General features: G+C 42.9%; 1 protein-coding gene across 1 annotated transcript; it reads left to right on the top strand.

Moving 5' to 3' along the window:
* The first annotated feature begins 3,574 nt into the window (after positions 1 to 3,574).
* PTGER4 (prostaglandin E receptor 4) lies at positions 3,575 to 16,789 on the top strand. Its single transcript, XM_015101313.3, has 3 exons — positions 3,575 to 4,146; positions 4,605 to 5,532; positions 14,856 to 16,789. Exons 2-3 carry the CDS (start codon positions 4,648 to 4,650, stop codon positions 15,447 to 15,449), a joined length of 1,479 nt encoding a protein of 492 aa, XP_014956799.1. The 5' UTR covers positions 3,575 to 4,146; positions 4,605 to 4,647; the 3' UTR covers positions 15,450 to 16,789.
* The last annotated feature ends 4,093 nt before the right edge of the window (positions 16,790 to 20,882 follow it).

The following is a 20,882-nucleotide window of genomic DNA, read 5'->3' as shown; positions in this document are numbered from 1 at the left end:
GACAGTTAGGGAATTTGGGATTGACATGTACACACTGCTATATTTAAAATGGATAACCAACAAGGACCTACTGAATAGTACCTGGAACTCTGCTCAATGTTGTATGGCAGCCTGGATGGGACGGGAGTTTGGGGGGGAGAATGGACACTTATATATGTATGGCTGAGTCCCTTCACTGTTCATCTGAAACAATGACAACATTGTTTGTTAATTGGCTGTACTCCAATACAAAATAAAAAGTTTCTTCTTAAAAATGATCAAAATTAATTAAGTAATCTTCTTTCTTTGTCCATTAGCCCAGTTTACAATGGGAGTGCAGTGGAAATATCTGTCTGGAGAAAGAAGAGGGGAAGCATAAAAAGGTAGAAAGCTGTCACTTAGATGAGTGAAACTGTCAGAGAAGAAGCAAGCCTGAAGCAATCACTTGGTGGCGACCAGCCTCCACAGTGGTAATTCAGGCCCATATGAAGACACTGAGGAGTCAGTCACAGTACTAACATGTATAACAACCCTAAGCAGCAGAATTAGCACACAACTTATGCTTGGAAAATGAAAATAATTAGGTGCACATTTAAAATGCACTGCTAAAAAGGGAGGGACCAAAGCCACAATCATGGACCTCTTTTCATGCCCAACATCAGGTTAATGTCATGCTTGTAATTTACTAAGCCAGTCGGATGAGCAGGTGGAAGGCAGATGTGGCCATGGGCACTGGGTTATCTGCACCAGATAGACACCTGTTTCACCTTTTTGAGTATCTATATGGCCAGCCCTGAATGACAGAAAGCAGGTTTTGTGTGGGCTTTGCTACTTGAATGTTAGCTCTTTAGGAATGCTCTAAGATCTGGCCAGCTTTGCCTCAGTATGGGGTCCAGGCCAGATCTGATTCATCCTGCTACCTTCCTTCCAAGAACTAGCCCCCTGGTTACCCATTCTTTTGATCCAAGGAAGATTCAACCTAGTCAAAGGGAATGTAGTTGGTAGCCTCCAAGTGGACTCTGCTTTTAAGAGTTCCCGCTTTATGATGTTGACCTAAAAGAATAGTCCAGTAATTAGCTAGCACAGAGCAATCAAAAGGATCAGTCAGGCCATTCTTGGACTAGTGCAAACCTTCAGGGAGGATTTGATGACAGAATTGAAACACGGACTTATAGTGTAGAGTAGGAATCGAGGCAGAAATGGCAAGATAGGATACAAATCAATGCTTAGAATAAAATATTTTCTTAAAATACACAAGCAATGATAAGAATTGTCCGCCTAATCGCGGTGATTCTTTGTTTTCTTTTGCAACGTACATTCCCAGGAGACTGTGAGGGACACTGAACAAGTGTCCCAGTTTTTCAAATAAAGAAAATAAAATATTTGTTTCCAAATTTTCAACTTCTACTTTTGAAAGCTAAACTTAAGTTTTAAGAATCATGTACCAAGAGAGGGTAGAGGTAAACCTCATAACATTTTTTCAGTCTTATGTTCTGGATACTTATTTTCATTTTCGTAAAGCTACTTTGCAAAGTAAATGTAAATGAGTAGTAAGAAAAACAGCTCTATTGGTAACAAGTCCAGTTTATCAGCAATGTGCTAAAATCTCTAATCCTAATTCTCTCAACAGAGTGCCTCAACTTTTATATTTAAAATACGCTTCATCATGAAAAGTTAATAAGGACCAATTCAAATTGTTCTCCATTTTAGGAACTTCAAATGCAAAGAGAATTGGAAAAAAAATTTTATTAGCAGAGGGTGATTATAAGTGGAACTTCCCACTTCGCCTTCAAACTCTTACTAACAACCACCTGACAGGGTGACAGTGATGCAATGTGGTCACAAAAGATTGGGGGTAGAACGTGCAGTTTCCTTTTTCAATGCTGACACAATCCTAGAGCTTACTACTTAACAGGAAGCACAGACAACAGGAGTGGTTATAGTGGATTAGGACTCCGAGAAACTGACAGATCTCCATCAGTTCTTTTTACATCTGCTACCAAATGTGTGTTTCTTTCCGAACCCCTGATATTCATGTGGAAACAATACAAACAGAATGATGTTATATCAATATATCCACATGGTGCCTTATACAATTATGTCCTGTAATTAGCTGAAAACTGGAACGTTTTGTTCCTCCTATTACTCGTTTGTTACTGTGTCACTTGAGAATAACTAGAGCACCAGATAAATTCTTAGGTTTGTACATTCACGAAATAATAAAGGCATGAGTGCTTGCTTTAGCATATAAAAGGATCAAGTTATTTATCTATCCTGTGAGGAGATGCATTATGTTAAAATGCATGTATCCGACCTCTGGAAAGAGATCCTAGGAACTGAAATTATGAAGGCTCACACAATCTCACTTTACGGTTTAAAAAAAAATGGTGAAGCAGTTATAATTATGCCATAAAGTTTTACAATCATTTTTTTTTCATTTTTCAGTTCTGACTCTAGCAAGTAAAATATTAATAGAACAGTTCTGACTGTAGCAAGTAAAAGAGAAAGGAATAACGAGAAGCTACATTGTAATTCAAAGATTAAAAGGTAGAGCAAATAGGCTTTTCCAAGAGTTGACTAGTGAGGTAGTGACTGGACAATTCCTTTACTTAAAAACAATCCCAGTCTCTCTGTATCAGCCTTTCCAAGAATTCATGGTGAAGGTGTCTAAATCTGACTGTTAACCGAGCCCAGACACGAAACTCAGTCTAGCCGTTCTCACGGGCCGGAGAAGTTCCCCGAAGGAGGACAAAGGTCTCCTCGGTTCGACAGACAGCGACAGACAGCCCTCCGCAGTCACTGTCGGTCCCCTGGAGGGCCGCGCGCCGGCTCTCCGCAGCCGCAGGTCTCTGCCACTTGCGACGGGAGAGGTTGCTGTCCCGGCTTCTCCCCACCCCCCTCACCTTTTTTTTGCCTCGGCACTGCCAACGAACTCCTTTCGTGGTGAGAGGATGGATTCCTCGTCGTTTCCCCGCCCAACCCTGGTGCCCACTCTCCCACCCAGCCACCACCACAGTCACGCGCACCCTTCTGATCCGGGGCCACTGGCGCACGCACCCTATTTCTCCTCCCCGGTCCACGCGCGCGCACACACACACACACCTCGACAGCTCCCAGGTAGAATCCTAAGCCGCTGACCTCCCTTCCCAGCACCCAGATGTTGCAACTCGGCTGAAGAAGGTGCGAGAAATAGCCCACTTGGAGAAGGAGACAGCGAGGAAGATGCCGGTTTCAGAGCTGTCTGCCCTGGATACCGAGTTCAAAGTAGCTAAGAGGGTGCACAGGAGAATACCGGGACTCCCCCCAGAGTCCCCGCGGACCGCGGCCTTTCCGCACCACCTGCCTGGAGCAAGGAGGCCAAGCCTCCACCATCCCAGCCCCGCGGTGGGCTGGAAAGCCGCAAGCAAGCAGCGGGCAGAGGCGCGGTGGGACCCGCGCCGCCCGGGGCCCCGCCCTCCGGCCCGCAGCGCTTCCTCTCTGCGCACAGGAGCGAGCGAGCGCCCCGCCCACTTCACATCTGGCCAATGGGCGCCCAGGCCGCGCGCTGTGTGGCCCCGCCCCCGCCAGGGAAACTTGAAGCTGCAGAAAAGTTTGTACAGAGGCTGGACTGGCAAGAGCGGAGCTGGAAACCCGGCAGCCTGAGAGGAAGATGAACCGCCCCAGGTCAGAGCCTCGGGCCGAGAGGACCTCAAGCCGCCCCCAGGGCGTCAGAAGCGCCCTCAGCTCTAGCCGCCAGCCCCGGTAGCCGCCCGCGCTGCCCTGGGCTGGGGAGGAGGGCGGCCCGAGCCGGGTACCCAGGCTCGGTGCCACCAGCGCGGTGCCGCCGCACACCTGAGAGCTGTCCGCCCACGGACGATTCCCGCGGGCTCCGCAAAACTTGGATCGTCTTTGAAGAAACGAAGGAAAAGACGAAGGAATAAAGCAATCCATGATCGGGCTTCACTGACCCATTTCGCTGCCCTTCTGTTTCTCCAAGTTTTTGAAAGCTGACCACTGACCCCAGTTCCGGAAAACTGGCAGCCACCGAGAGCAAGCTCTGAGAAGGCAGAGGCTTGGCAAGCTCCACACTGAGCAGGGCACGGCTGAGGGCAGGTTGAAGGCTTGTCCAGGACATCTGAGGCTTGACCCTGGGGGCTTACGTAACTGCAACCTCCGCGGCTGCCACAGGTGAGACAGGGTTGGGGGCACTGGGCAGAGAGCGGTGCGGGCGCCCCTTGAGCGTAGCCAGGAAATGAAGAGTGCTCTCTTCAAATTATCTTCCATAACTTGTTTTCAGCGAGACTTTTATTGACTCAGAATCTGTCGGGAAAACGAGCAAGCCAGTTTTCCCTTGAGATAGGTCTTGTTCATCTTGGCAGTGGAATGAGTTGGGTTGGGGAGAGGAGAGAAAGACAGTATCAACGTATAAATATTAATGCCCGTAGAGTGGTGCTGCCGGCAGGACTTATCCGGAGCCTGGAGATTTAGGTTGCTGCAGTTGGTAAGTGACTGCAGTCCACAATGTTGGATCGAGTTGCTCCCCCGATCTCTCATCAACATATTGTTTCTCGGGAGCGGGTCTGACACCTTTTTGCAGGTGGTAATTTCTGCTCATCGCTTCTTCGTCTCTCTCCTATTCTCCACAGACCCAGCCTCGCACTCCAAGGCAGTGTACCGTCGGCCACCACCATGACCGCCCCTGGGACCAATGCATCATCCTCCCAGGCCTCCAACCCACTGAACAGCCCAGTGACCATCCCGGCGGTGATGTTCATCTTCGGCGTGGTGGGCAACCTGGTGGCCATCGTGGTGCTCTGTAAGTCGCGCAAAGAGCAGAAGGAGACGACTTTCTACACACTGGTATGCGGGCTGGCGGTCACCGACCTGCTGGGCACGTTGTTGGTGAGCCCGGTGACCATCGCCACCTACTTGAAGGGCCAGTGGCCCGGGGGCCACGCGCTGTGCGAGTACAGCACCTTCATCCTGCTCTTCTTCGGCCTGTCGGGGCTCAGCATCATCTGTGCGATGAGTATCGAGCGCTACCTGGCCATCAACCACGCCTACTTCTACAGCCACTACGTGGACAAGCGGCTGGCGGGGCTCACGCTCTTCGCGGTCTACGCGTCCAACGTGCTCTTCTGCGCGCTGCCCAGCATGGGCCTGGGCAGTTCGCGGCTGCAGTACCCGGCCACCTGGTGCTTCATCGACTGGACCACCAACGTGACAGCGCACGCCGCCTTCTCCTACATGTATGCGGGCTTCAGTTCCTTCCTCATCCTCGCCACCGTGCTCTGCAACGTGCTCGTGTGCGGCGCGCTGCTCCGCATGCACCGACAGTTCATGCGCCGCACCTCGCTGGGCACCGAACAGCAGCACCACGCTGCCGCCGCCGCCGTCGCCTTGGCCCCGACCGCCTGCCGGGCTCCCCCGGCCGCCTCCTCCCCAGCCCTGCCGCGCCTCAGCGACTTTCGCCGCCGCCGGAGCTTCCGCCGCATCGCGGGCGCGGAGATCCAGATGGTCATCTTACTCATCGCCACCTCCCTGGTGGTGCTCATCTGCTCCATTCCACTTGTGGTGAGTGGCAGGGGTCAGGGCCCCACTCGGCCCTTTTCCTGCGTTCACCTCCCTCCTCCATCTCCCGCTCCCTGCTCTCCCTCTCCTCGGCCACCGGCCACCGACGTGTCTCCTCCAGGTCGGGACTGGGGTCCCCACGCCCAGGCTCTTTTTAGGCCCCACCGCTAGCGAGGTGCAGCAGGTGCTTTTCCCCTACATCGCCGAGTTTCTTTCCCCGAAAGCCTGGTTTCCTCTCCCTCCCGGGACAGCCCCTACCTCTGGCTGCCTGACAGTGGCCTTGAGCCTTCCGAGAACGCGCGCCGCTCTCGGTCAGATGTAGAGAGGAAACCGCTGTAGTAGTGTGACTGAGCCCCATCCTCAGGCGGAATCCGAACCGTCGGGGCCGGTGATTTCTTTGGTGTCCACTCCTTACAGTAGTAGCGTTTTTAGTGTTCTGATTTATGTCCTTTAAAAAAAAATTTTCTTTTGGTAGCTTATGTCGAATTTTAGAGCTTGAAGGAATATTGGATGCATTTTGGTCTAACTCCTTCACTTTACACTGGGAATTACTTGCTTAAAATAATCCCGCAGAACTAGACTGTCAAGCTAAATTCCTTGCTTTTTGCCAAGCAGTGAGTCCCCCGGGAAAACATCTCGGTGCACATGTGGTCCTCCACGGGCAAGGCCCAGAGCTTCATTCTTTCTAGGGGCCAGGAAAGCAAGGTGTTTCAGGGGACCTGTTGAGGGTAGGCTGATGCATCTGGGGTATTGAATTCACATTCTCAACTGTGAGAGGTAGAGTGCCTTTCTAGAGAGATGGGGCTTTAGAGATGGTCACCTTATTTATTGCCAAGCCAAAGCTTTGCAACTTGAGATGAACCTCAGACCAATCTAACCCCAACGCTGCTTCTGTAATATGACGTCATGTCTCCCTCCTAGAACACTTCTAATTTTGGCCTTCGAAACAGTGTGTCTGAGTCTGGGTTTTGGTACCTTTAAGGACACCATCTTCTTTAAAATTGCCTGTGCATTAACTTTTAAAATGTTTTAAAATGTTACAAGCAGGAAGTTTGAAAGTCTGCCTAGCTCTCCTCTCTTTGCACTAGAAACCCATGGGCAGATGCACGTAATAAATATTTCGTCTAGAGTTTCTCATGAAAGCAACTAGTCCTGAGTTTTTCTATATCTCAAAACACCGCATTCCTGGAAATTCTAAACTATCAACTTGAAAAAGTTGGGGTTTTTTTGAACGCTGATTGGGAGCATGAGAAAATAATAGGGTATTATTCCATCTTTTCCCTTACTAACACTGTTCAGAGATTTTAAGATAAAAATATATCATAAAATTGATGTTATATCTAATAAAATATTTTAATATATTATATAAAATTACAGATGGATAAAATTCCTTCCATCTGTAAATGGAACTGCAAGGTGGCCAGTGATTGGCCAAAAGGGCCTTTAAACCATCCCAGGGCCCAGGATAATTTACAGAGTTAATTGAGCCACATAAACATATTTTACTGTCTGTAATGGCACCTTTAGAATAGAGGGAGATTTTAGAAGAAACAACTCTCTCGCTGGGGCCTCTTTCTGTGGCCTCTGCCTTATGTTTTACAGAACAGTAAATGCCAGAGTGAGTGGTTGTTATTTACAGAACATCCACTTTAAGGAACTGAGGAATCAGAGCTAGAGGTTTAGCAACATGCACAGAACTTTTAAACTGTGTTTTGGTTGGAGGCAAGCATGCGAAGCTGTTGATGACCACACAGTCAAAGACGAACTGTTCTCTTCAAAGCCTCTTATGGGCTGAAATGGTAGATCTGATGGCAAAGCCATTTATCACAAAGACTTTGACATTATTTGAGGAATAAGAGACAAGAAATTATAGGAGTTATATTTGTGGTTTGCAGACTGACCACATTTAAACTAACAAGGACTGTCTACTCTTTGTAAAGTCAGTGTTGTGTAGTGATATTAAGTCTTTTTACCCTGCAAATTGAAAATGGCTCAGCTGAGAAATAATCGCATAGACATACCTTTGGAAGTAATAAGAAATCATACAAGTAATGGTAGCTTCGGAATAGATTTAATTGTAAATTAATGATAAGAATGATGTCATCATATTACTCACCCACACACAGTTTAGCAATGACTGAAAGAATTAAAAGGGAAGCATCCACAACTGTAGCCTTCCTTGGATCACTTTTACAACTTTCTTGGCTTTTTTTTTTTTTTTCACATTTCTCACATTCATGTTGTAATTTGAGTTGAAAATTCTGAACTCTGACTTTTAAAACAGTCAGATCTATCTTCAGTTTCAAGGAAACTAATGAAGAATCTCTTTTAACTTTATCAAATCAAGTTGGTTGGTAATCCTATTTGAGGCAAATCAAACCCTTCCAAACATTTACAATGCTTTGGAAATAATAGAGCAAATACAGTTTATATGCAGTTTCACAAATCTTGACTTACAGTACATAAGGAAAACAAGCATCACTGCAAAGCGGCCACATTTGTGTCTTTCGGATACCAGAGAAAGAAAAACGACAGTGGCTCTTAGAAGGCAGTTGATATTGAATTTAGTATAAAAGTCAATTTTAATTTGTTCTCCAAAATATAAATATCTCATAAAATAGATTTTGGAATGGAAATTTGAGAAAGGTTAGAAAAATTAATTGCAGTTATATAAGGAACTGTGCTGAAGTTGCAAAATTTTCTAAAGTGAGTCACAAGCAATGAAGAGAAAAGGTGTAAATACAGTCAACAGGGAACATTGCATGACAAGGTTTAGTGGGACAAGGTTAATGTTATTTTGTCTGTTCTGTTTATAAGCAGTCTCTGGTTTCTGAAATACAAGAGAAGCTGAAGAAGTGAAAGCGTTTATGCTCAAAATAAATAAAAGGGAATGAATTCTTTAGAAATATGCAAGTGAGACAGCCTAAGATCCTGGTGTTAAATGCTGCAGCTGGATCAATGTCTGGTACCTAATTTTGTTGCTAATGTTAGACATTATTGTAATCCAGTCTTTGGCCTAGGGCTAAATGGTTACACTACAGGATTTGAAAGGCATTTTCCCCCACGCACAAGCATGCTATGGCAGTATTTATTGCTTACTTGTTTCTTTTATTTTCTTTCTTCTTACTCTGAATTAGGAAGCCTTCACCTCTGTTAAGAGTAGAATGACCAGTTTGATTCATCTTCTGCCTGGGAGGAGTGAAACTTAGAAAATAGCTTCCTTTAAGTGTTTATTTGGTTCCTTAGTATAGTTGTCTATATAAGCCTTCATCAGCATTTGATCGCCAAAGGTTTATTAGAGCAGAGGAAAACTGTGTAAATAGATACACTTTTGTTCACTGCAGGCAGACTGGAAGTGGAAACTAAAAGAAACTGATGGGGTCCCCAGATGAGTTAAAAATCACATCTAGAGGTACATGAAGAATGCCATAAATCCAGGCACTATTACAGCAGAACCTGAAGGATTTGATTATTTTTCAAATAAATTTGGCTAAATTTTTTTTTAAAAGTACCAATTCCGAAAAGCAGAATTTTAACCAGAACATAAAATTGCAGACCCAGGAGTAGTACCTTGAAGACTGTGGAGCAGCACATAAAAGTAAGGTTGTTTTCCCTGCTTTTCCTCTGAGTCTTTAAAAAAGCTCTAGGAAGACAGGAGGGCTGACCAACATTTTCACTGTCTCTGCACCTCAGATTCCTCAACTGCAGATAATGACTTTATTTCATGCTATTTCCTGGGTGGGTGGGTGAGTCCTAGTCTAAGGCTCTTTGCACCATGCTTTGCTGACCTGTCAAGGCTTGATTTTATGGAACATCTGCTACCAAGATCTCTTCCCCCCAGAGCTGAAGTAATTCTTGAAGGTTCTTGTTAGAATGTTGAAAATTAAGGGTTCAAAGAAACTAAACACTTCAGAAGTAAATTTTCAGTGTGCACACTGACCTGTAGAGGTGAAGCAGTTGGTCTGCAGTTAAAAGGCCGGTCAGTGATGCAGAGGGAAGGAGAACTGATCTCTCATTCCACCACCCACCCAAGAACTCTCTCCACTCTCCTTTACTTAGAGATTTTTGTCACTAAATTAAAAAAAAAAAAAAAAGGAGGTGGGAAGAATTTCTAGTAACAGCTGTGTCAATTTTAGACCCTTCACAGGGCAGTTAGATAACTGATCACACATAGATCATTCCTTGCATGTTTTCGGAACAGAACAAGGAGCACATACAAATCCAATCACTGGTTATCGTCATTTATTGGAAAGCATTTCTGTTTCGACCGTCAACTGCCAAATCAGTCTAATCAAAATTTCAACATTCCTCTTCAATTAGACATTCCCTGCCAACAGGTTAATTCATTAAACAGGAAGTATGTGTTTTAGATACCATGCGCGTCATTAACTATACCCCAAAGCGACTCTAAGCTGTGGTTTTCGTATTATTGATGTACTCCACAGTAGCCAAGCTTCCACATATTTGTACTAAGCCCTTTCATGTTTTTGCTCATAAATTATATGGAGCAGAGAGCCAGGATTTGAACAGAACTGGGCATTTATCTTTATAACATGTAGCCTTCCTTGTAACTTTCCCATCATCACATTTAATTTTGGGTTTATCATGTTTTTTCCAAGTTATGTTCCTGAATCCTAATCTCTAGCCGTCCTCAACAAGTTTGGAATATTGTCATGTATGCCAGTTCTAACAATAAGCCACATGTGCAAATCTGCAGCTAATAGACTACAGACTATAGCTGAAATGGACTAATTGCAAGAGACTACATACATTGTTTGTATTCAGTGAATTCTTTTAAGGTGTTCCCCCACCTGCCTCCCACTCAGAGGTTCGGTTTTCTCAGCAGCACACTCTTCCAACACTGAAAACTGCCTGAACACGTTTATTTGTGTAACATACAGAGCCTGTTGGACAAGAATTGCAGAAACGTGCTCTCTCCTCCCTTCGTGACGCTGGAGTCCTGCTGTGGATGGTCCCATCTTAATCTGGGGTCTACCCCTTTGGGGAAGCAAATCAAGTAAAGCCTTTAAAGTGAGGCAGAGATGGCTGTGGTTTTTTTGAAATCTACTGAAGTGTGTGGAGCTTTTGCTCACTTTTGTCTTCTCTCTATTCAAGTCAGTCTCCATTGAGATCACGCTGCAAAGGAAAGCTCCGTTTTCATTTTTTTTCAAATCATTTTACCAGCTTTTGAGAGTGTTTTCATATAAATTTGGAATGTTGCTTTTCATACTCATCTTTGTTGCTACCCCATGAGCTCTGCTTTCCTGAGAAGACATGAAATGACCAGGTTCACTAGCTTATATTAATTGTAAGTCCCCTGCCCGCCGCCTCCCCCCCGCCGACACACACCATGGAACACTGAAATAAGGCTCCTTTTCATGCCCTTATAGTTTCAATTAATTACTACTGAGCATGAAGTGAGCCACAAAATAATTCTTTGCTTGCTTCTTGTCACCTTGATTAGGAAAGTTCACTATTAATTTTTTTTACAACACTGACTTTTCTGAAGGGTCATAGGAATTTTAAAAAATAAATAGTAACTCCTAGTTTATTCCCTTAAATAGCTACAAATTTCATTCCTTCTACAGCCATTTCAGGTGTTAAAAAAATTTCCTCCTTTCAGTAGTAAATGTGTTTCCCTCAAGGAACCGGTGGGAGAAACAACTACCAATGAAGTATTTCAATGTTAAAATTTTAAGAATGCAAACTTTAGACCTAAAATTCTGTTCTGAAAGAGGGTCTTGAAGCAGCTGGGCAAACCTCTTAGGGAGGGCTGTGGGACCAACTCCCAAGTAGAGCAACACTGCCACCTACTGGCTAGAAGTCTCAAATTCACCCAAATCCCGCCTAGGGTTTTTTCTAGAGGCTTCACTCAGAGGGGAGAAGGAAATGGCAACCCACTCCAGTATTCTTGCCTGGAGAGTCCCAGGGACGGAGGAGCCTGGTGGGCTGCCGTCTATGGGGTCACACAGAGTCGGACACGACTGAAGCAAGTTAGCAGCAGCAGCAGCACACTCAGAGGAGGGCCTGATACTAAATCCAGATTTAAATCCATCATTTCTTTTACCCTTAACAACCTACTGTGTGATGTGAGTAAAATATATGCTTTGTATTTTACCAATAATTCCATTGTCAGGAGATAATTCTTAAGCAGAAAGCTAGCTAGCCTGGTAAAACAGAAAAAGCAACATGAAAGTAATTTGGAGACCTGAGGCCCAGGCCAGAATCAGCCACCAACAGAGTGGGGGATCTAAGTAAGGTTCTCAAAACTTCTGGTTTCAGTAACACTTCATCTGAGAAAAGACCCATGGACCTGAGGGAATCTCTGTGCCCAGGCAGAGCTGAGAACCTCAATGAAGAGTATGGTAGGAAGAAACCAAGATGCTTTGTTCCATTGGTTTTTGAAAGGACAGAAAGTCAGTCATCCTTTGTCTTGGTTGAATCATTTATACAAACATAGTTTCTAAAAATATTTTAAGAGTTGTCATCATAGGAACTTCACTGCAGGGGAGTGTGAGTTCTTTCCCTAGTCAGGGAACTTAAGATCTCACATGCTGTGTGGTTTGGCCAAAAAAAAAAAAGCGTAGTCATCATATACTGTTGTTCATTCTAGTACACTTTTTATTTGGCTGTCTTCCAGAGATCAAAGGAATAATTTCATCTTAGAGCCATTTTATCATTTTATTCTATGAGAGTTACAGGGCTGTATGTAATTGCTTATCCAAAATATTTAGGACCAACTGTGTTTTAAATTCAGAATTTCTTGGCTTTTAGAAAAGTAATTTAGTAATCTACATATATGTAATATCCCCATCAGAAACTGGAATGGGACCTCTGGAGCAAAACATGGGAATATTCACATCAAGTGGAATAAATAAAATTGCAAATAGCATCATGGTCTAGTCAGTTCAGGTTTTGCAACTGAAAACAAAACAAATGAATATCAAAACAACAGCAACTTCTTGATAAAGGATTATAGACCTGTAGTTGATTGAGGTCTAAATTCCAATATAGGAAGAAGTAGAAATATAGTTACACCCCACTGATCTAGTATCATTTAGAAATGTTTCATTTAAGTTGACTTTTGCAGATTAATGAGAATTATTTACATGTTTTAGGCTTCTTTTTATCCCATTTGTTATAATTCTAAAATATCCCTATTCTTTCTTAGTGATTCATACACCATAAATATTATCATACTGTATGACAAAGTGGCAGTGTCATCAACTCTTCTTAACGGTAGACATATTTGCCCTTGGTTAAATGGCTCCAGCTATGCTTTTATAGTTCTTTCTTCTTTTTATGGTTTTCAATGCATCTTTCTTGGCTGTGAGACTCACCTCTTACTTCTCCCTGACCTAAAATAGTTACTAATGGCAAGTAATAATTATCAAATAATTATATTACCTTAAAAACCACTAATTTTATATGAATTAGTATGAGATTTTTATATAATGATCCTGGTGGAATTAGAAGTAAGACTCAGATAGCATCATCATCCTTTAACAGTAAAATTTTGGGTTTTTTGGTGTGTGTCTTGTGTGTGTGTGTATTTATATATACATATTTATTTAGATATAATTGACATATAACATTATATTCATTTCAAGTGTATAGCATAATGATTCGATATTTGTATATATTGCAAAATAATCACTATGATAAGTCTAATTAACATCCATCCCCACACTTAGTTACAAGATGTTTTTCTCATGATGAGAGCTTTTAAGATCTACTCTTTAGCAGTAAATATGGAAGTGTATATAGACAACAAACTAGTGGTTCCCAGTGGGGAGAGAGAGGGGGATACAATATAGAGGTAGGGAATTAAGAGGTAAAATTATTAGGTATTAAATAAGATACAAGGATATATTGTACAACACAGACAAATATAGCCAGTACTGACTATATTTATATAATAGCCAGTACTCCATTTATATAATAACTATAAATGGAGTATTACCTTTAATAATTATGAATCACTATACTGTACACCTGTCATTTATATAATATTGTACTTTAATTTTTAAAAAGAGAGAGAAAATAAGAAGTGCCTTTTCCACTAAGGAATAAAATGATAGGTTTCCTCAAATTTACAAATTTATACTCTCTTCATTGAGTCTGGTCTCTCCAGAGTGCTCCTGGCTATTTATTCTAAAATGCTCCAGAGACACAAAGGAGGGGTGGATTCCAGTGGAGGCTTCAGGATGGATTCAAGAGTGACAGATGTTGAACAGAACTATAGTTCCCAAGCAGCAGGGAGCCAGTGAAGGTTTAGCAGCCAAGTAGCATAATCAAATCGGCATTTGAGAAATAATCTTCTGGTGGCAGTTTGGAGGATGGTTTGGAGAGAACAGGAAGTGGAGATGGGAAAGCCAGTTTGGTGGTTGATGCAATAATCTAGGTGAGGAATGCAGTTAGAGGAAGAAAAAGAAACCTAACTGGGAAAGATTTTCTTTTTTTCTTTTTTTATTATTTATTTATTGACACATAATTGGTTTATGGAAAAGGTTTTTGAAGTAAGAGTTGATAACACGAGATTATTATTATAACTAGGGAACAGCTTCATATAGAGAAAATAAAAACTATTCTCTGGCCATTCTAGATGATAACAGATTCAAATATTGGTTTAAAATTTCCGAGTTTAAAAGTTTTTCACTATTCTGTGAGAGAGCACAGAAATGAAGTTAATAAAATTCTTCTCCAGGAACCTTTATGCCTATGTTACCTGTACACACATTGCATTATTTTATCCATCTTTGACCTAGAGAAGCTATTCATAAGGTAGTTACTGATATATTAAAGTTATACTTTAATAACTGGTAATCGGTGGTCTTCCTGGTTCTATATATGCTGCTCTTTTCTCGGCAATTTTTTTAAGTTTCAAAATTCTTTTTGACCATGTTCCAAGGCATGTGGGATCTTAGTTCCCCTATCCAAGGATTGAACCCAGGCCCACTCCATTGTAAGTACCAGTCTTAACCACTGAACCACCAGGGAAGTCCCTCTTGGCATTTATTAACAGAAAAGAGGGCAGCTAATGTTACTAATGGTTCAGTCGCACCTGCAATGCAGGAGACCTGGGTTAGATCCCTGCGGCGGGAAGACCCCCTGGAGGAGGTCGTGCCAACCCACTCCAGTATTCTTGTCGGGAAAATCCCATGGACAGAGGAGCCTGGTGGGCTACTGTCCATGGGGTCGCAAAGAGTCGGACAGACTGAGCGACTAAGCACTCTCAAGGCTACTAAGTTAGACGTTGCATGCAAATATTTTCCCAGTTGCTGAATGAATGCTAAACACTAAACGTGGGCATCTCCTTTCCGCAGGTGCGGGTGTTCGTCAACCAGTTATATCGGCCACACCTGGAGCCAGTCATCAGCAAAAACCCAGATTTGCAGGCCATCCGAATTGCTTCTGTGAACCCCATCCTGGACCCCTGGATATACATCCTCCTGCGGAAGACAGTGCTCAGTAAAGCCATAGAGAAGATCAAATGCCTCTTCTGCCGCATTGGCGGGTCGCGCAGGGAGCGTTCGGGGCCGCACTGCTCAGACAGCAGAAGGACGTCCTCCGCCGTGTCCGGCCACTCCCGCTCCTTCCTCTCCCGGGAGCTCAAGGAGATCAGCAGCACGTCGCAGACCCTCCTGTACACGCCAGAACTCAGTGAAAACGGCTTCGGGGGAGGCAGGAATCTGCTGCCAGGTGTGCCCGGCGTGGGCCTGACCCAAATAGACAGCACGTCGCTTAGGACTCTGCGGATATCGGAGACCTCAGACTCCTCACAGGGGCAGGACTCGGAGAGCTTCTTACTGGTGGACGAGGTTGGCGGGAGCTGCAGGGCTGGGCCTGTCCCCAAGGGGAGCTCCCTGCAAGTCACGTTTCCCAGTGAAACGCTGAACTTATCAGAAAAATGTATATAGTAGTGAAGGGAAGACATACAGCACTATTTCTGGAAGCTTCGAAGATCCCGTGCAATAGACACATCAGTGAGCTGTTTGGCCAGTGCTGAGAGGGCTCTTTTCATCCTATCACGCACATTAGAGAATACCCGGGCTTCTGAGCACTTTGCAGACAGACGAGTTGCTCCTTCTGGGTCCTGAGGTCCGAAGCCTTGGCTGCCACCTCGCTGTGATAATAGCGTTTCGGTGACAACTTGATGGCTGGGAAGATGTACCCTCGGTTTTTCTACTTGACAGGAGGACAGCATAAGTTTTGCTATTTTCATAAAATCAAGAGCTTTATATGTGGCACACAGCAGAAGTCCATGTACAGAAGGGCTCTATTCCAATAAACCATAAAGGACTGCTTGTGGATGATTTAAGAGTCTCACTAAAGCATGAAATGTGAATTTTATTGTTGTAAATATGATTTAAGGTATTTAAAGTATTTTCTTCTCTGTGAGAAGGTTTATTGTTAATACGAGGTATAATAAAGTTGTGGTAATCCCTCTCCCCATAGTATAACCAGCTGAAGTTGCAGATGTTAAAATATTTTTCATAACCAAGGTGAGGCCATGGTGTTGAAAATTCAGTGAGTCAGATCTATAAAATAAGTACAATTTTTTTAAAGAGTTTAGCACTATTAAAGAAATAAAGCAAAATGCTATTTAAGACATGGACATTACAGGCCAAAATATTAAAATTCTTTCCAAGCTATGTGTAATACATAGTGAAAAACGTTCAGTGATGCTGCATGTATCTATCCAGAAAACTGTGATTTCAGGAGAACCTAACATGCTGATAAATATTTTGTACTTTTGTCTTCATTAGCTGGTACTTTTAAAAATGTAACAAAGCTTTAAAAAAGTGTTAGTAACCTATAATTGAAGTGTATAATATAAAAAGTAAGCAGCTTGTTTTCCCCCTTGGAAATGTGTATAGTTTTACTTTCCTAAGGAATGACTTAGAATATTCTTTAAAATTTAAGAGAAAGGCAGATTGCACCATGAAGGGTTTTACGGGAGGTGTGGAAGGATTAGCCTTTCACAGATGTCACAACAGAAGAGGTACCACACTTGGGCATGTAAGAATCATCTTCTAAAAGTTTTGTGTAATGCCCAGTCATGCTGTGCACATATCTGAAGCACCTTTCTCAAAGAAATACTGAGCATGTTTTGTTGCTTACAATGTCTTCGTGAATTGCTTGGTTGTAATTAAATTGAGCCTGATAGTAATGTGGTTTTAAGAAGCAGTTGTGCCAACTGAAATTATTTTGGAGATTATAATAAATAAATACACTCAATTGGAGTTCCATATCATCAGTTTTGGAAACTTGTGTGATTTTTGTGTGTTTGTTTCAGGTCATCTTCCATCTTTTTAAATTGAAATATTCTAACTTCTTTATTTTACAAATAATGTCCAATGTAAAGTTGCAAGAATAGCACAAAGCTTGGAGCCACTTAATAAAGAATGGCATTTAGAAACCAAGATCTGGATGCAAAGTGTGCTCAAAATTACCAGTTTGTATGGATGGTGGCAGAGACAGTATTATGCTTAACCTGCTACATGTAAAGAATCTAAATATTTATTATTAAAACATTAGCATAGACTTGTGGCCTTTCCTACTTGTAAATTCTCTAGATCTCTGCTTTTCAAACTTTAGCATGCACGCATCAGTCATGCTGAACAAAGTCTTATTCAGAAGTTAGCAATACTAGTCAAGGTATACTCTCACTTGTCCCTTACTTCAGGTTCACCACCCAGAACGCTGACTCTAGCTGATTCTAATTTTTCCTAATTGAAATAAATCTCAAATATAATAAAATTTTCCTTGTATTGTAGCATTTGCACAGAGTGCAACCATCATTCCTAATTCCAAAATAAAAGAAACCACATACCCATTTGCAGTCACTCCCAATGCATCTTTCCCCCTAGACCAGGGCAACCTGGTCTACATCTCTATGGATTTGCCTATTCTGAACATACATGAAATCATACAATATGTGGCCTTTACTATCTGCATAATATTTTCAAGTTTCACTCACATAGCATGAATCAGTACTTTTTGATTTATAGCTGTAAACTCCAGGAGTTGGTGACGGACAGAGAGGCCTGGCATGCTGCGGTTCATGGGGTTGCAAAGAGTCGGACACGACTGAGTGACTGAACTGAATATTTCATTTGTGTGAATATACCACATTTTGTTTATCCATGCATCAGTTGATGGGCATTTGAATTAATTCCCTAATTTGGCTATTATTAATAATGCTGATAGCCACAGTTGTGTACAACTTTTTTTTGGCGGGGGGGGGGGGGGAGGGGAGATACTGCTTTATATCTGGGAGAGATATTTCTCTATATATCTGGGAGTAAAAGTGCTGAGTCATAAACTACACATTTAATTTTTTGAGGAACTGCCACATGTTTTCCCAACTGCAACACTTTATATTCCCACCAGCAATGTCAAGTTCTCCACATCCTCAATACTTGTTACTGTCTTCTAAATTATAGTCATCCTAATGGGCATGAGGAGCACAGAGGGTCCATCTTGACCAGGTCAGTACCCCAGAAGGGTTTCCCTTCCCCATGATCCTGATCCATTCACTTCCTCACTCTCTTGGATTAATGAAGTATGGCTCAGCTGGGCCCTCAAGAGTCACCCCGTGCTCACACTCAGAGTTTGTGATCCATATACTTCTGTCAGATGCATTTGATGCAAGCAAATCCACCCACCGGAATGTCACTGTCCTAGGTGGCGCAATGGTAAACAACCTGCTTGCCGAGATAGGAGACGGGCCTCTATCCCTGCATCAGGGAGAATCCCCTGGAGGAGGAAATGGCAACCCACTCCAGTATTCTTGCCTGGAAAATCCCACGGAGAGAGGAGCCTAACGAGCTACAGTCTATGGGATCGCAAGAGTCAAACATGACGATGACTGAACACACAGTGGGTATGAAGTGGTGTCTCCCTGAGGTTTTGATTTGCGTTTACCTAGTGACAAATAATGTTGAGAATCTTTTCATACGCATACTGGCCATTTGTAGATTTTCTCTGGAGAAATGGCCATTCAAATCATCTATGCATTTTTAAATTGGTTTATACGTCTGTATTAATTCGCTAGGTGCTGCCATAACAAAATACCATGAACTAACTGGCTGACTTCAACAACAGAAATTTATTTTCTCACAGTTGTGGAAGTTGAAGGTCCAAGATCAAGGCACTGGCAGATGTGGTTTCTCCCAGGCCTCTCCCCTTGGCTTGCCATGGCTGCCTTTCTCCTACCTTACCACATTGGGCTTCTCCGTATACACGCATCCCCGGTGTCTCTTAAGAGGACACTGGTCACACTGGATTAAGGCCCACTCTTAGGACCTCATTCAACCTTAATTACCTCCTTAGAGGCCCACCTCTAAATACAGTCACATTGGGAGTTAGGGCTTTACCACATGAATTTCAGAGGATACAATTCATTCCAAAACAATGTCTTTTTATTGTTGAGGCTGGCTTATTCTAAAAAGAACATTCAGCATTGTTCACCATCTAGTCCATTTTTATTTATAAGCTTTACCAACTATGCTATGCAAAGACAGTTGTTTGTGGTAGACTTGTTTGTGACCATTCAGAGCCCCTAACTTTCTCTGTAGGTCAGTTCTAATCTAAACGCTTAGTATTAAATCCTGTCTGGTTCCAATAGGATATAACAGACAGGAAGATAACTGCAACACCAGTGGTTTCCCTGGTGGCTCAAACAGTAAAGAATCCACCTGAAGTGCAGGAGACCCAGGTTTATTACCTGGGTCAGGAAGATCCCCTAGGGAAGGGAATGGCTACCTACTCTAGAGTTCTTGCCTAGATAATTCCATGAACTGAGAAACCTGGTAAGAGGTTTCTCAGGAGCCTGGAGAATTCCATGGATTGTACAGTCCATGGGGTCACAAACAGTCAGACATGACTGAGCGACAACTAACACTTTCCCTTTTTTTTTTTTTTTTTAAACTTTCATAATCTTTAAGACAATCTCATAATCTAACCAACCAGGTCAAGTCAGAAAAAACTGTGCTACTGATACAGCAGTTCAAATGGTACTCTGACCAGAAAACCATGGAATGCAAGAATCATTTCCCAAATTACAGCCACTTCTCTCCACAAGTTCCTTATTGGAGCCACAGCCACAGAGGGCCATGGAAAACTCAAGGCACAGCAGTATTCCCTGTGAGTTATGCCTTTGGCCTTAGACTGAGTGCAGAATATCTGCACTACACAAAACAGTGATTTTTCCCTAAAGTGCTTGTCAGCTTCAAAATAAAACAAGCCATGAACTTTGATGCTTTCATAGTCCCCCCTTCCCACCACCCTCACAACTTCCCCCACAGCTCAGTTGGTAAAGAATTTGCCTGCAATGCAGGAGACCTGGGTTTGATCCACTGGTTGGAAGATCCACTGGAGAAGGAAAAGGTTATCCACTCCAGTATTCTGGCCTGGAGAATTCCATGGATTGTATAGTCCGTGGGATCACAAAGAGTCTAACATGACTGAGTGACTTGCACTTTCACTTTCCCACTACCACTGAACCTGAATCTAGGAGGCAGGAAGTATTATCTCAAGATTGCTCTCCAGGTACACCAAAAATGGAAACAGGAAAAAAAGAGACTCAGAGCAAGAGAGAACATTTGACCCTACTGTCTAACCTGGAGCTGCCCTGGGTCACACATGAGGCTTTAACTCTAAGCTGGAAGGACTTTGGAAGAAAGGAGAGAAAGATAGTTGGGCTTCTTGTCCTTCTATCCATATCAGTATCTCTACCATTCATTCATAACCTTGTATTTACCCTTTTAGGTCATCTACCCCATTTCACCACAGAAGAGAAGGACAGGGCACAGCAAACATACCTGCGTCATAACAGCTGCATCCCAGCAAGTCCCTACACTGAAATCTGAACAACTGGGTAAATATTTCTCTTTCTTGAGTTCAGTACAAGGAGGAAGCAAAGAGAATTCCAAGAACAATGATGAAAGAGAACTCAAGGCAACAGATCCACAGAGGTACAAGTAAAGCTGTGTAAAAGGCACTAGGGGGGCTCCAGATGGCTCTAGATTAAAACCAAGAAAGAAAGAAAAGAAAATTAATGGATTGTTTTATATTTGGAATATTGAGGCGTGTATTCTATTAGTCAGAGGGGATGTTTGTAATATATACTACATAGAAAACTAAGAAACATAAAAACAAGGCAATTATTGACTCCATGAAAGACAAAGAGAAGTACTCGAAAAGTAAAATAAAAATAATAGACCTGGTGAGATCATCTATGTGTAATAATTACATAGTCATATTAATAATGAATATAGATTGAGGCCAAAATTACAATCAACTGTATTGGAAATGGGTGCAGGAGGTGTAAGTAAATATATCGAGGA

The sequence above is a fragment of the Ovis aries genome, chromosome 16, assembly GCF_016772045.2.
Source record: "Ovis aries strain OAR_USU_Benz2616 breed Rambouillet chromosome 16, ARS-UI_Ramb_v3.0, whole genome shotgun sequence".
Lineage (NCBI taxonomy): Eukaryota > Metazoa > Chordata > Mammalia > Artiodactyla > Bovidae > Ovis > Ovis aries.
Note: the sequence above shows the minus strand (reverse complement) of the source record. Positions and strands in the feature narration are given on the sequence as shown.